Source organism: Leptonychotes weddellii, chromosome 8 (assembly GCF_054177405.1).
Source record: "Leptonychotes weddellii isolate Sample4059 chromosome 8, ASM5417740v2, whole genome shotgun sequence".
Classification (NCBI taxonomy): Eukaryota; Metazoa; Chordata; class Mammalia; order Carnivora; family Phocidae; genus Leptonychotes; species Leptonychotes weddellii.
The window spans coordinates 130,585,452-130,600,843 of record NC_138376.1 but is presented as its reverse complement, the minus strand read 5'-3'; the positions used below and the strand labels follow the sequence as shown (position 1 = coordinate 130,600,843).

The 15,392-nt window shown below is 45.5% G+C and overlaps 1 protein-coding gene across 9 annotated transcripts in view; it reads right to left on the bottom strand.

Moving 5' to 3' along the window:
• The window catches only part of ERMARD (ER membrane associated RNA degradation), a 24,607-nt gene extending 9,244 nt beyond the window's left edge, over positions 1-15,363 (bottom strand). For 2 of the 9 annotated variants that reach the window (XM_081829333.1, XM_081829336.1), the window contains exons 1-11: positions 14,475-15,362; positions 12,269-12,437; positions 10,875-11,014; positions 9,539-9,640; positions 9,159-9,248; positions 7,133-7,230; positions 6,553-6,689; positions 5,720-5,834; positions 5,005-5,107; positions 2,402-2,431; positions 968-1,036 (exon numbers count right to left, since the gene is read on the bottom strand). In XM_081829333.1, coding sequence (XP_081685459.1) covers positions 968-1,036; positions 2,402-2,431; positions 5,005-5,107; positions 5,720-5,834; positions 6,553-6,689; positions 7,133-7,230; positions 9,159-9,248; positions 9,539-9,640; positions 10,875-11,014; positions 12,269-12,437 — 1,053 coding nt within the window. In that variant the 5' untranslated portion in view covers positions 14,475-15,362. Of the gene's footprint in view, positions 1-967; positions 1,037-2,401; positions 2,432-5,004; positions 5,108-5,719; positions 5,835-6,552; positions 6,690-7,132; positions 7,231-9,158; positions 9,249-9,538; positions 9,641-10,527; positions 11,074-12,268; positions 12,438-14,474 lie in introns of those variants that run through there. The other 7 variants (XM_081829335.1, XM_081829334.1, XM_081829339.1 and 4 more) reach the window with 7 other exon arrangements.
• Positions 15,364-15,392: the final 29 nt, after the last annotated feature.

The following is a 15,392-nucleotide window of genomic DNA, read 5'->3' as shown; positions in this document are numbered from 1 at the left end:
CCCCCCGCCGCTTGGGGCAGGACCCTCCCTGGGAAGCCCCGGTCTAACTGAGGCCCGCCGCTTGGGGCAGGACCCTCCCTGGGGAGCCCCGGTCTCTCTAACTGCCCCCCGCCGCTTGGGGCAGGACCCTCCCTGGGAAGCCCCGGTCTAACTGCCCCCTGCTGCTTGGGGAGGACTGACAGGGAAGTGGACAGCACCAGTGCTTATTAAAACTCACCAGGTCTTACTCACATCCCCCCGAAGGAACAGGTAGAGGTGTCCACGTCTGGAAGCTAACTTTCCTCCTGCCTCAACACAGCCCTTGCCCCTCCCTGTCCTGAGGCCTCTCTCAGATCTGTGCCCTCCTCTGTGAAGCCCCCCACAGTGAGGACAGCTGCTGCTTCCCCAGTGCAGGCTGGAGCAGAAAGAGTCAGAAGTGCTGAGCCGGGCGAGCGGCTGGTGGACGGAGCAGTCCCGGAGATTCAGGAGGGAAACAAATGTCAGATAAACTCGCTCACTCACCCTCACTTCCTGCTGCCAGAAACGACACCCAGAGACCGCGCAGAATCCCACTAATGTCACCCATTAGAACCCAGGCTGCTAATAACGCTCAGTGGAAAGGAAGAAATATAAAAATTCTACTGAGAGTCCAAAGTAGCCATTGTAATAGTTTCATAAAAAACCAACAGTGTTAAGTAGGAAACGGACCCGGCTGGACACCACTATCTGGCCCCTCCAGCACCACGGTCCCAGCGACACACTCACAGGCCGCCGGGGGGGCAGGGCAGCTCCAGCAGCAGGCCTCAGAAAAAGGGCCTTGAAGCCCAAGCTGCAATCTGCCGCGGGTGTGACGTTGAGACAGTGCGGGGGTGGTTCAGAAGTGCTCTTTGTGAGCAGATCACAAGCCAAGATTAACTTCATTTTGGAGAAGTGCTAACCACATCCATAAATAGAAGAATATGAGATCAGAAAAGGCCTAGTATTTTACCATTGCAGGCTCTCCAAGCAAAAGAGGAAGCTGATTGATTTTACCATCATCCAAGTGTTTTGCCAATATCTAAAACACCAAAGATAAATACATTAATTAATTAGTGCACACACATGTACATACAGAACCTTCAGAGTCAAAGGATGGAGGATCTCTGGTTACAACATGCTACAGAAGCCCAGAGCAAAGGAAATAAGGACAGTCTTAAAGACCTAGCCAGCCACCCATTTTCTTAACCAGTATGATGACTTTAGGAATACATAGGAATATGTATGTATCTTAATTGTATGTGTATGTGGGTGTTTATGTGTACTTACGTGCATATATGGATACGTGTGATAATGTGTATATATGTGTGTGGATGTGTATTTATAGGTGTATTTGTGCATACATATGCTGATGTGTATTTACATGCGTGTAGGTGGACGTGTGTATATATCTGTGCATGCTTCTGTATTGTATGTATGTGTGTTTACGTATATCTAGAAGTACATGCATGTATGTGTGTATGTGTCTTCAAGTGTATTCGTATGTGTAAGTATGTGTGTATGTATGTATTTGCATGTGCTTGTGTGTTCCTATTTGTATGTGTTCATGTATATTCACATGTGTGAGTGTGCATCCATGTGTGTGTATGTGGATAGAAGTATACATCAGAGTTACCTTATACATCACTTCTTAACACACCAGTTTGGAACCCAACCACCCAATCCAACGCAACAGACCCTAATCCCATACAGATATGACTACATTATCTAATTTAATCCTCACAGCATCAAACATATTATGTATTAAATTATACAAGTTATTTACCTAATGGAATAAAGTCTACAAGTAAACAGACACATTGTTTAATCCCACCCACCACCCATTTACTAAGGAATCTAAGAGTTATCTTAAAGGCAAAGTAATCTAAACACCCAAATCTCTCCCCAGAGACTCTCCCTTTGTTTCCTCCTGTCGGCTAACTGTGAAATCACACTTCAGGCTTCATGAGAATTATTATCCAGGATTACACACACATAAAAGCCTCTATACTCTAAAGTGATAAAAAATATTTTCAATGGCAATTTTTACTCGCCCAGATTTTTAGCTTTAGATTCACAAACCCAATTCACAGATTAAATGCATTGTTGTACACTTACAACCGCAGTTCATGTATATTTCATGTGCAAAAGAAGCAAGTGTTAATCTTAAATCTAAAATGTAACCTCTAAATAATCATAGCATATAATATTAGTATCTCTTGGCATTTTCCAATGTTGCTCTTTCCATAACTTCAGAAACTAGGTAAATCATACTGGATCTCAAAATTAGCCTGAAAACTACACTTTATAATAAAGTGGGGTTTTTTGCATGTATGACTATCAACATTTCCTGTGTAGTAAAAAACAATGTTTTATTTGTTTCCAGATACTCCCTAAGTTAACTTACTTCGTCGAAGGTGGTATAAAGAGCCGTGGACTTCAGAAAAGGAAAGAAAAGAAATAATTAAAACAAAACGTAAGTACTCAAAGGAGAAAAATCAATTCTAGTACATGGCCAAAAATATGAAACCTTCTTTTGAAAATAAATCTTAACACAGCAGCACCTTGGGAAGAATGCCATTGGCATCGTGGCGTATCATCAAAGATGGGGACTTACGGTGAGCCTGGCAGGGGGGCCCTGTTCAAACTCTGCTCTCACCACGTGCTTCAGCTCAGGTTCTTCTCATCACACAGCACGACTCACACACGTGTGTGCAAGTCAGCAAACTGGACATGTTCTCCCACAAACGGCCTGTGTTTTGCACGCTTCCTGGTGTGATCGGTCCCGTCTACGGACACAGGCTCTGCAGCTGGCTCTCTCAACATCTACTCCCGGCTTCCGTGCTCCCTGGAAGCGAGACCCTGTGCACCTTCCCACCTAGGTTTCTCTGCAAAACGGGACACGAGTAGTGCCCATCCTGAAAGTCCGCTGGGGAATTCAGTAAGATTTTACACACACTGTGATGAAATCAGCATTCTGTGGAAGCCAGCTCTCAAAAAAAAGTGTCTCATTTAACATATTTTCAATTTAACATATGAAATTTCCTCCAACATTTATTACGACATAGAAACCTATAAAGTCTGTTATCTTTACAGCCCCCAAGCCTATGCTACTGACCCTAAAACTTCTCCTGAGCCCCAGTCTAAGCATCCAACTGCCTACTAAATACCGAACTTTTCACTGATCTCCATAAACTGCAGGCATTAACTTCTACCTTGTTTAAGGAATGGGTATAAATGTCTTCTCTCTCACCCCTCGTACATAAGCTTCTTAAAGTCACACCGTCTTACTCATCTTCCGATCTTCCACTGATCTCAGAGACCTTATGCTGTAAGTATTCAGTAAACAGTAACCACCTGTGCACAGCACTTTACAGCTTTATAAAGCATTTTCACATATGCATTGCCTTATAAGTAAGTTGACACCGTTGTTTATTCTGAACAAGAGCCTGGCCTACAATTTAAGACACTGTTTGATAAAAACAGTCATGCTATTTACTTGTGTGGCCAAATAACATGTAAATGACCGAATCTGTTTACACCCCCGTGAAGTAATACCAAGTGTACTCGAGTGAGAGCTGTGACAACCGGGGTTCTCGCTCTTTCTGCTGGAGACAGACGCTGCACGACACTGCCTGGCACTGCCCAGGGCAGAGCGGACGGGAAAGGCACCAGGCATGGGCATCAGGGGACACAAACGTGAGCACTGCACTCCTGAGGAGCCTGCACTAGAAACCTGTCCAAACAGGCACAGAAGGCACCGAAGTGCCCGGAGATAAAACAGAGGCAGGACGCAGGGAAGAGAAGCTGTTGCAATCGGAGGGGTCGAGGCTCTGGAGGTCACTCACGTGGCCTGAAGCGGTCTGGCAGGGACAGTGGGCAAAGCCAGCAAAAAGAACGTTCTGGAACTGGCGAGGGGCCTCGGTTATGCCGGAGGAATCCGACAGGAGGAGACAGACCGGAGGAAGGTGGGTCCACATGGGGTCCCCGAACGCCCCGCGCAAGCTCAAAGCTCGCTGCAGGTACTGGGGTGCCCCTAAAGTTCTAAGCAGATGAGACCATGAAAGACGTTAAGACTATTTATCACTGAGAGAGGAGCCGGGTGAGGCCTCAGCGTTGAGAACAGACGGGTGCGGCTGGACACTGAGTGGATTAAGGGGACGCAGCACAAGGTGGTGCTGGAGGCTGGTACCCAGCGCCTGAGCAGACGGGGATAATAAGGAACACCAGAGAACAAATTTGTGGGAAGAAAAGTGAGCTTTGTAGCAATAAAGGAGTTTGAGACCTGAAAACGTTCAGCAAATGGGGTAAGCCTAACTCGGGAGGAGGATGAGCTGAGTTTGAGGAGACGACTGCCTGGGACAGCACCTGCCATTCATAGGACAGACTGTTGTCCCGACACCTCTCCGGCCGCATTGACAGCTCAGCCTGTGTCAGGCTTTCGCTTTCATTGGTTCGAAGTATTTTCCAATCCTTGTTCCCCTGGGAGCAGGGCGGCTAAGACATGGGAGGGAGTAAGATCTACCGCAGCAGATCCAGGGAGCACAGGGTTGGGAACAGAATGGCGAGGAATGCCTCTGGAAAGGGGCGGAAAGACGAAGCTGACTGAGTGGGAGGAACAAGAGTTCCGGGGGCAGCCCCGACACACGCACCCTCTTGCCTCTGCCAGGTGACTGGGCACAGGGCCACCCAGAAGCTTCCCCAAGCTCCCTGGCAGTTCTGGCCCAGAGCTGCGTCCTGCGGCTACAAGGCTACGCGGTTTCTACTCTCCTGACAAGTCTGAAATACTTGGAAATACAGAACGATCAAAAACAATCACAAATAATTATACACCATATAAAATCATTATAATAGGAAGCCACAAAAAAACAACACTCAAGCGTTCCAAAGAAAATTCTTAGCTAAAAAATTCATTTAATGCTAAACAAAAATGAGATATTAAAAACTTTTAATTAGGCAGAGAAAACTCAATACAGCGGCAACCACCATCAATCACGGAAGCATGTGTACCTCAGCGGTCAGAAGTCTTTTTGGACATTGGTTAACAGCGGCAAAAACTCTCCTGAGTCCCGTCTCTAACTGTGTCAGTAACAACATGGCACAGTCGGCAAACCTGTGAAATTGAAGTAAAATAGGCAAATCTCAAGCTTTAAAAGTAAACACTGGCATCGACCCCAAATAACGGTGCTTTGTTCCAGATATTACCAATGTGTGATCAAGGCAAGGAGGGGTGACCATACTCGCTAACATGAGAAACAATGCAGAATCACAGGCTCCTTAGACTCGTGAGCTTAAATCTATTTTCCACTGTTCTGACATAAGAGAAGCTCCAGAATAAAAGGTCATCAAAGATCTGCCCAATTCTTCCCACTACTTGTAAGAAATACTCAGATTGCAGGATTTGGGTGGGTTCTCAAGGTACGAACGAACGCACGGACAACAGAACCTGAAGGGAGGCAAAGGCCGTGGGCCTCGCGATGTCCACGTGCATCTGCTTTGCTCCTCAGGAAACCGAGTCGAACTTACCTCCTCCTGGCTGCAGGATTCTTTAACACGGGACACATGGTTCTCTCATAGTTAGAACTCAAATGACACCGAAAAGTTGATTCCAAAGAATGATTATCGGTATCGACTACACCAAAAGGCTGATACGTAACGTTTCAGTCAGCACTGTGAAGGCATTTTAAGCTCAGCCGTCCTGGAGAGGACCAGCCTCCTCACTTACCTGTGTGACCTGAACCCGATTAATGCAGCTTCCCAGTACGGCAACATGACCTTTAATATGAAAGTGGATTTCTTCATCACTTCTTCTAACACTGAAAGTACCTCAGAAGTAACATCTGCAAAATAACAAGAGTTTTAAGCACAATCACCCTAATTAGTAGAAGAACAACGTAAGCAGACTCAGGGCAGGAGGCCCACGAGTCGTAGGTGACCGTGGCACCCCTGGGGCAAGGGGAGGCGCACGACGGCCTCTTCATGACTCAGGCCACAGCTATGACGAGAGGACGGCAGGGCTGACCAGCTGACCACGCTAAGAAAAGTAAGATACATTTTCAGAAGGGAGAGGAACAAGACTGAACCCTGAGGTAAACTAGGGACCCTGCCTGATGATGACCTGTCTGTGCAGGTTCATCCCTGGCAACAAATGTGCTCTGCGGGGGGATGCTGCACGTGTCAGGGCGGGGGCTTCCGGGGAATCTCTGCACCTTCCCATCCATTTTGTTCCAAACTGAAAATTGCCCTAAAAAATAAAGTCTTAAAAAGTGTGTATTACTGGCAGTCAGCGGACTACCAAAGGGTCTGTGGCACAAAAAGGCTAAGACTGCCAGGATAAGGTGATCTGGGTTACTCCTGCCATGATTTACCTCAGAGATTCAGTCCCGCTGTAGGGGGTGAGGTTTTATGTAGCAAAGTTTAAGCAGCTTTGAAAGTTCATCTTCTCCTGCCTCTGGAAAGTAGTCCATCGAAAGGGCTCAAGTCCCCGTGCCACTTCCTGACTTTATCCCTACCTTTATGAAGACACATTCAGGGGAAACTGTGAAGTGTAATACTTGCCAGGGAAAACGGCCAAATCCTCAAGGTTTGTGAGAACGATGAAAGGTCGGTGTGCCAACACAAGTTTAGCTTGTTGCAAGTAACTCTTCAGCAGCTGACCCAATCCCACGGTCAACAGTACCATCATTGAACAGTATCTAGTGCAAAACACCACAGGATCTGTTAGAAAAATGGACTGTTGTACACATAAAGAGATTTACTTTCAAAAGAACAAGTTTAAAATTAAGGAAGTACAACACTATTCAATTGTAGGAAACTCCCCCTGGCTGCGTGTGGGAATTCAGCTACACGAGGGCTGGGAGGCTCGAGAGAGCAGTTCTCAGGGTCTCCCACCCCCCAGCAGGCAGTGCCCCTTGTCACCTCTGTGAGGCTCGGCCTCACAGCTGCCTCTGGGGTGGAAGTCAGTGGGGTCCCAACCCTGTCACACACCAGGTGTTTATCGATTCAGTTTGATCTTCAAATTCCTGCCTCAAAACTCTCATCTTTCCCAAAACACATCTTTGCCCAACGTAAAATTCAAGATAAAACAAACTCTTAAGTACATCAAAGAAGAGAGAAAATTACTTTCCTAGCAACGTACTTTGGGGGGATCTCATGAGGGGAGGCAAAGCCGTGCCATAGGGTATTACGCAGGTTGAGTCCACGTGGAGATCCGACGAAGACTTTCAGCACGTCCATCTAATCAGGTTAAGAACAGATTACTGCACAGTTAAATATTCACGGAACTACGGAATAAACTGATATAGTAGTGGGAGAACGTCTGCTTTCTTCTTTAGAGCAGACCCGACACTCTGGCTGGCGTACGGTAGTACTAGTAATCGTCTAATAGTATTCAAACATTACTAGGCATTTAACACGTCAAACACATTTTGTGTGTATTTATTACTCATTCATCCTCAGAACAACCTATGAGGAGGGCATTACTATTAATCCCACTGTGCAGATGAGGAATACAAGCATGGAGAGCTGAAAGCTAGGCCTCAGGGGCCACGAGCTATAAAGGGGGATGAGATCTGTCCCAGGCTATGCTGCTTTCATCCGGCACATCAAGCGTGCCTACTACCTAGATAAAACAAAGCACAAAGTGGGGAACAGGAAATCCACAGGAGGCAGACCCTGTGAGGAGGGGCTGGCCCACGGATGCTCCCAGCCCAGACCTCCCCTACTTAGCTATTGGCTGGAAGCTCACCATTCACCTGCTTCTCTCCCTCCACTTATAAAGACACCCACTATGGGGATCCCGCTTATCAGATGGCAAGACTCGTGCATTTCCATGGGCTCGCTCTTGGTTTGGAGGGCAACACTTTAGAACACATTCAGGATAATAGAAGATATGCAGAGACTAAAATAACTCAAAACCAAGTCATATGACAAGGAAGAGTATGCCTCCAGAAGACACGGAGAAGGAAGGAAAGCTATCTTCAGACGCCTGAAGGACTCTTGCTGAGAGGAGGAAATGGATGCACAGATCCTGAATTTCTCTCAAAGGGCAGGACAAGCCAGAGCAGAAGTTACAAAGAGGGTTTCAACTCAGCATCAGAACCCTTGGCAACCAGTCTCTCCATGCAACTCCAGAAACTCTTCATGCTCACATCAATTTTTAATACTTGAATAGTAATACCTAATACTAATAATCATAATAATACTCTCTTAGCTATATTTATTTTTAATTTAGTTTACTACTAACTTTAATTAATTGTTCATACCACATGGGCAATCAGAAATACAGAAGCCAATGGACTAGTAGAAGGATCTGGGGCTGAGAGTGGCTGCAGGTCAGCAAGAGGCTAACAGCACCCAGGCCGACAACAAACAACAGGCCAAACACATGGATCTGTTTCAGAAGTCAGTATAACTACAAGAATTTTGTACTTGGTCTTCACTCCATATTCTCCACTAAACAAAGTGCTCTTTAAGCTGACAGGGAACCACTGTAAAGTGGGAGAGCTTTACTGAAAACAGATTTCTTATCCAAAAATAGCAAGTCTAGCTGGTAACATATTACACCAGCATTTTAAACATCGTCCTGGCTCGGCAGGCTCAGCTTTGCCCAGGACGCTATCTTGGCATTCTTCTGCACCTTGATCCTGCCTCACTCGGTTGTGGCCTGTTGAAGATTTTGACAAAGTATACAGCTCTGCGTGGTTTTAAACTGGCATCTAGTTTTTTTTCACTGTAAGTCTGAACAGTTGCAGAACGGCATAAACTCCCACATGTTAAAAAAAAAAAAAAATGGATATTTTAGTATAAAACTTTAATATCCCTCCCTAAATGGTCAAAATTTTATTCTAGAATATGCTATTATGATAATTATTAACGTATAATTAATGAAAGCAATAGAGTTCAAATTGTTCATCCAGCTGGCCCCCCGAGGCTGTCCCACCAGGGCTATTATACCACGCCAAGACCCAGGATAAGAGACGTGTGTCTTGTGGCTGGAAAAGTGGCAATTTTGAAAGGGGAGGTGGCAAAGGAGAATATGCTCAAATTACAGCTGTCATCAACTTTTTCCTACTGCAGCATCAATTTCTGAGGAGCAAAAGTAGAGCTACTATGAATGGCTTTGTGCTGTGTCTACTCTATCAGGTTTAGGTGAACAAGCTTACCACAGACCGACCAAAGACCTCGGCAAGCTCCTCAGACGCAAGCAGATCTCTCAAAAGAAAGGGGCATTCCTTCCCATTCAGTAAATACACCTACAATTCAAAGAAGGATTGTGTTACAGTTGCATTGTAATGAACCAAACAATGTGAAGAAAAAACCCACCCATAAAGCCACTGTTTGTACAAATGAGGGAGAAAAACACTGAAGTCACCAATGTTTTGATTTCATAATCATTGAAAAAGAAAAATATTAAACATCTGTGCCAAATGATTACATTTCATAGGAAAACAAGAATTAAAATCAAGAAATCTGAGGACAACTGTAAAAGTCTGATGTTCATTCAGATACTTCAGTGAACCAAAGAAAGAGGTCTCACACTTACATCACCCAAAGCCCGTTCTAGACATGCCGTCAGTTTCATTAAGCTAAGAGGAATAGCGGGACATTGAGGGCTTCCCAAAGCATCAAATATTTCAGGAAATAACTGTGTAGAACAAGACATATGTTAGAATTTGTGATCAGTAAGAAACATTTCCCCAAGTATTTCTCAAGCAATACGATTTATGAAATTCAAACTTCTAAAGATTTCAATTAGTGTATTTTCATGACTTTCTTGGTACAGGTAAACATTTGTTATATAAATACACAGTTGACCCCTGAACACGGGTTTGGACTCCACAGGTCGGCTTACATGCGGATTTTTTCCACAAATACAGTACGGTATTGTAAGTGTATTTTTCTCTTCCTCATGATTTTCTTAATAACGTTTCTCTAGCTGACTTCATTGCAAGCATACAGTATATAATACATAAAACATCTAAAATACGTGTTAATCAACTACATTATCAGTAAGGCTTGTGGCCAAGAGTCGGCTATTAGCAGTTCAGTTCTGAGGGAGTCTAAAGTTATATGCAGATTTGCAACTGCACAGGGGGTGGGCACCCTTAGCCCTGCACTGTCCAAGACTCAACTGTAACAATATCTAAAGAATCAAAAAAGTGTTTAATATCTAAGGAGTTTTGAACATTTTCTTCATTTAAATGTTTACTGAAAGCAATAAATCTGGCATAACTGTAAATTGAAAAGTCAAATATTTTGACCTAAATCTTATTTCCCATTCTGATTAGTTCTTAAAAGTCAACAAACGTGAGGCAGCTCAGCCTGTCATGTAAGAGCTGTTACAAGGGGAGAAGCAATGACCCTTCTATCTACATCAGGAAATTTGAAGTATTTTATAATTAGACCTTTTATAGTTACTGCCCTACTGTGGTCATTAAATGTGCCAAGTGCAATGGCTGGTTTGCACCAACCAACAAACCAGCCAAAACGTCTGGCGTTTCCATTCATCCTCCACAAACCAAGCATCCCCACCTGGTTTCCTTGTCCCACTGTCTCAAGAACACCTTACTGTCTGTCCATAAGGTCTTTGCTTTTTTCTGGAGCAGTCCATCCTCATCTTCCCAGGACCAGCACCCACATACCTAGCTACTCTCCAACCCCCAGTATGGATACTGCATCCAAAAACTTCCTTTGTTCCAAGGATGTTTCAGGCCATGGCGACTACATTACATTCCAAGTTTCCCTTGCATCCCTCAAGCCTTTTCACAGGCGGAGGGCTTAGAGGATGGAGGAGACCCCTTTAAGATGAACAGGTAACGAGGGCCTCTAAGCAGACTTCGCCAAGTCTTCTATTTCTAAAGGTTGTTCACAGGCCAAACCTCTGGAAAAGCTGTCCACTGCAGCCACGGCGTGTATCGCATGTCAAACTGCCCCTTGGTCAGAGATAACAAATGTCGGTGGACGGCCTCACACACGGGGCCCAGCAGCAGCACGGTGCCCCGGTAATCCAGACTCTGGGCTTCAGGGATAAGAAAAGCAGTGTTAGTACTACAGCTCCTTACCACGGGATGAAAATGCCTAAGCATCAAAGAAAAAGTGCTTTAATTATGAAGTTTCCATGAAATCAACAACCAGTTTATAGTTGAACTTACAATAAAGATACCCAGATATTGCTGGAAGTAAGTTACATGGTGCTTATCTGACAATAAAAGAAAAATACACTATTAGAAGTGTACAAGGTTGGAAGATACAAAAAGGTTAATCAAGAGAAAATATTTTCTTCACTTTACTTGTATGGAAGTTTATACAAAATCAGGTTCATACTGTATATATAATATTTTAACCTGATTTTTTACTTGACATTATTAGACTATGAGATTTCCAATGATGTTATTTTAGAACATACGAATTTTTTTGTTTTAATTTTCTGATAAGTTTGAAGCTGAACATTCACACGGCTCACACCCAAAAAAGATAAAAGGGTGAAGGTCTCCCTTCTGGCCACCCAGTTCTCCTTCCTATAGCAACTACAGTTATTAATTCCTCGGGGTATTTAGAAATACTTATACATACACAGCAAATACAATGATATGCCCTTCCTATTTTTTCGCTTAGCCCCGTGGTTCAGGGCGATGGGCTCCCCACCCTTCGCACCACCACGTAATGCTTTCTCGCGTGCCTGTCGTAGTCATGCTGTATGCTTGGCTGTTCCCAACGTTTGGGTTGTTTTCTTCCATTTTTGCTTACAATCAGCACCAACAGTAACCTGGCACAAACACTCGTTCGTACCTGTATGTGTGCCTGTCTTACAAACTCCTGGGATGAAACCGCTGGGCCAGAGCATGTTCATTTGCAATTTTTATAACTATTATTAAATTTCCCAACCCACATCCCTGCTCTAAAAAATGTACAATAAAGCCTGGAACATTGAAGACAGCTGTGTAATATCCTACTGGTCATTTCCTACCCAGAATTCCTGGGACCCCTACTTTCTTCCCTCTTCCATCTGACTGCTGGCATGGAGCGAGACTGTTACGCCCACGGCCTCCTTCTCGCACACGGCTTGCTTGGCTCAGTGCTCTGGTATCTCTCCTGTGCTCCTCTGGCCTCACTGCCTCCCGTGTCACCTGATCCCTTTCCTCTTCTGAGCTAGGTCTGTATTGTAACAACCTCTAACTAGAAGAAACAATGGTCAGAAAGGAAGGTTTTACAGCCACGACGTTTGAAACGGAACAGCACTGACAGCTGCTTGGGGTGCAGAGAACGTACAGACCTGACTCTGTGTAAGCCACACAGGCTGTGATGGTCTGCCAGCGTACTTCACCCCTCTGAGTTACAACGCGATTGGTATCACAACTCTCTCTGACGTCAAACCCGCGTTTACAGATCATATCATAGACTGAGGGAGAAAGACAAGTGGTAATCGGATCCTCTATTAGCATCTGAAATATAAGACACAGAAGACACTACTTAAAAGAAGTAAAAACAGAGTCATATCGATTACATGTTCAAGTCACAAGAAAATCCCAGTCTACCTTAAGTTCAGAATATACTTAGGTACAGCTACTGTTAACACACCTTCTGGCTATCGTGAGAGCTGTATGATTAAAATACTGTGATTAAATATTAATCAAAGATAGTTTACATAAACTTTATCAAATAAATGTTGAAGATGTGAAATTTTTAATAATATTTGTGAAGATAGGAGTGTACCGAAGCTTGGTACATCTTGTGGATAGTGCATTGTTCCTTTCAGCATTCCTATACTGTCCCAAAGTTATTGAAATGAGCAATTTTTTTAATGCAGAATGGAAAAGCAGAAAATCAAGCATAATAAACTAAAATGCAAGTAAAAAGCATAGTTCTGAATCCTTATGTGGTATAAGAAGCAGCAAACCATGCTTTTACATGAAGGATTAAATAATACCAAGATCCTCACAATTATCCCCACATTACACTAACATCATCTTATAAACCTGCAAAGGAGTCACACTGTGGGACTAAAATTATCACGGGGTCTTCATCTGCTGTATCAAGTCAAGGGGTGTGTGTTCTAACATGAGGGATTAAGCCCTAGCAGCTCCCTGGTTTGGAAGCTGGTCATCTTGAGTTCCTGCATCCTTCTCAGCAACCCTCTGTTACACAGTTCACTCCTCCCATTGCCCAGAAGCCTCACTCCCCACTCTCAGCCCTGGCTGCCAACCAATCTTCCACAGACCCAAGGAATGTGTGCCAAATAAGCAGTTATGCTGTGACCCATAGGGCGCACGCTGCTCAGCCGCTCAGGGACCACGGACACTGCAAGAGAGCAGGGGGAAGACGGGACCCGCTCCTGCTGCCTGCAACCTGGGCCTTCCCCTCCACTCTCTGTCCCTTAGAGCTTCTCCCCAGCAGCAGCACAGTTGCAGAATCCAGTCTGCAGTTTTCCCAGCACCTGTAGGCCCAGCTTCTTCACCGTGCCCCCACATGACACACTACCAGCTGTCCAGCGCCTGCTCTTCAAAGGTCTGCTTCCCAGAACTGTCAGGCCCGCCCCATAGCTGAGCAGCACAACCTCCTTCCTCGTAGATCCAAGTTTCAACTGGGTGGGACCTTCCACCAAGTCTCTAAGTTGTAAAATTGCAACCACTGCCCTGGTTCTCTCAGTCCCACAAGGGAGTGAATGCTTCCTGCAGCTGCCAAGTCCACAATACTCGTAGACATCTCTTCTTATTCTTTTTCTAACAATTCTACACTGTTAACTCTTAATTCTCTTCCTTCAAAGCCTAGTGTGGTTTGTCTTCTGCCTGATACAGAAATGCAGTCCTAAAGGGTTACTGTGATATCAAAAGGGACTCCTTGCATTTTTAAAAAGCATCTGAACTCTAAGCAAGGAGCTCTGGTTCTGGAGTGACAGGTGGCAGGCAAACATTTTTGCACAAAAGCCCATCTACTCCACTACTGCAGGCCCTGGATATGGCAACAGAAGCTTTAAGAAATGTCTTCTCTTTTGGCTGTATTCGCCCTTGCAATATAGTTGCCCTGCAACCTTAACCAAACTGTAAGATCCTAGAGCACCAAGGTCAGATCTTACCCAGAATGTTCCCCCACGACACAGCATAGCTCCCAGCACACAGTAAATGAGAGTTAACTGAATCGTCGATGGCTCATCCTTCCTGGAGCTGAAGGGAATGCACTTCTTCAAGTCGTTACAACCTTCAGCTTTTGGGAATAACAATATCCTATCCCCTACCAAGAGATACACAATTCTAGAAGCCGGCTTTTATGTTAACTTGCAAGCACATATTGTCTTGAATAATTAACCTCATGGTAATTAGGAATAAAATCCTACTTCAAATCGAGAAATATTAGATACTGCAATACCTTGTGACTCGTGACCGTACATTTTCCTGTTAGTTATGAATGGGCCTCTCCTCCCACTAGAAGCCAGAACCCGCCCTCCCCGTTACATCCGCGCGCGCGCACGTGCCCACCCATACCTTTACTCCTCGATACTCCAGGGTCTTGTCCAGGGCAGTATGGGCCGGTGGAAAGGACCTATACTTAGGACCTTCAATTTGAACTCTTCTTCAGACTCCTTGTACCACTTGCTTTGAAAAAGTTAGTATTCTGAGCCTCCGTTCTAACTGTAAATGGTACAGGATATTATCTTCTAGTGTTGCAGTAATTAGAGATAATACCTGAAAAGCATCTCACGCACAGCACTCAAAAAATAGTAGCTATTGCTAAAAGTGATGATAGATGATTGCATTTAATTCCACAAGGACAGGAAATAAATAAAACCCTATGAGGCAACCCCGTATAACCCGACCTACAGCCATTGAGGCTGTTGTGATTTAGTTTTGTAACCAAAATGGCCTAAAAACGTCGAATTTCGATTTGCAAGTACCACCTGCAGGGTAAGTATGACACAGTGTAGGAGCAGAGAAAGCTTCCTTTCGAGGACGAAGACCTCACCCGCGAGCGGAATACTGCATTCACTCTTCCACTACCGACTCGCGGGTTTCAGCCTGGGGCCTGGGAGGTGCGAGGAACTGCGCCCCTGGAACAGTCTGGGGGCCCGGGCGGCGCCAAGGAAAACGAGGGCAAGCGGTGCGTCTTCGGGTCTGGGCCGGGTGCTCATCCTCTCGCCAGCCGCGGACGAGGGGCTGGCAAGGCCGACCTGCTCCCGCGGCGGCGCCTGCGCAAGACACCACGGAGGCCCGGGGACCGCGGCCCAGAGCCCGCCAGGCCAGCAGGGTGCGGCCGACGCTGCGCCTCCCCCCGCCCGTGCCGCAGCGGGCGCCGCGCAGGCCAACAGCGCGCTCAGGCGCCCACCGGCACCCCGCTTCCCGGCCGCTCTGCCTCCGTCACTTCCAGCTACGGGCGGCCGGCGCGGCGGGATGACGCACGCCCCG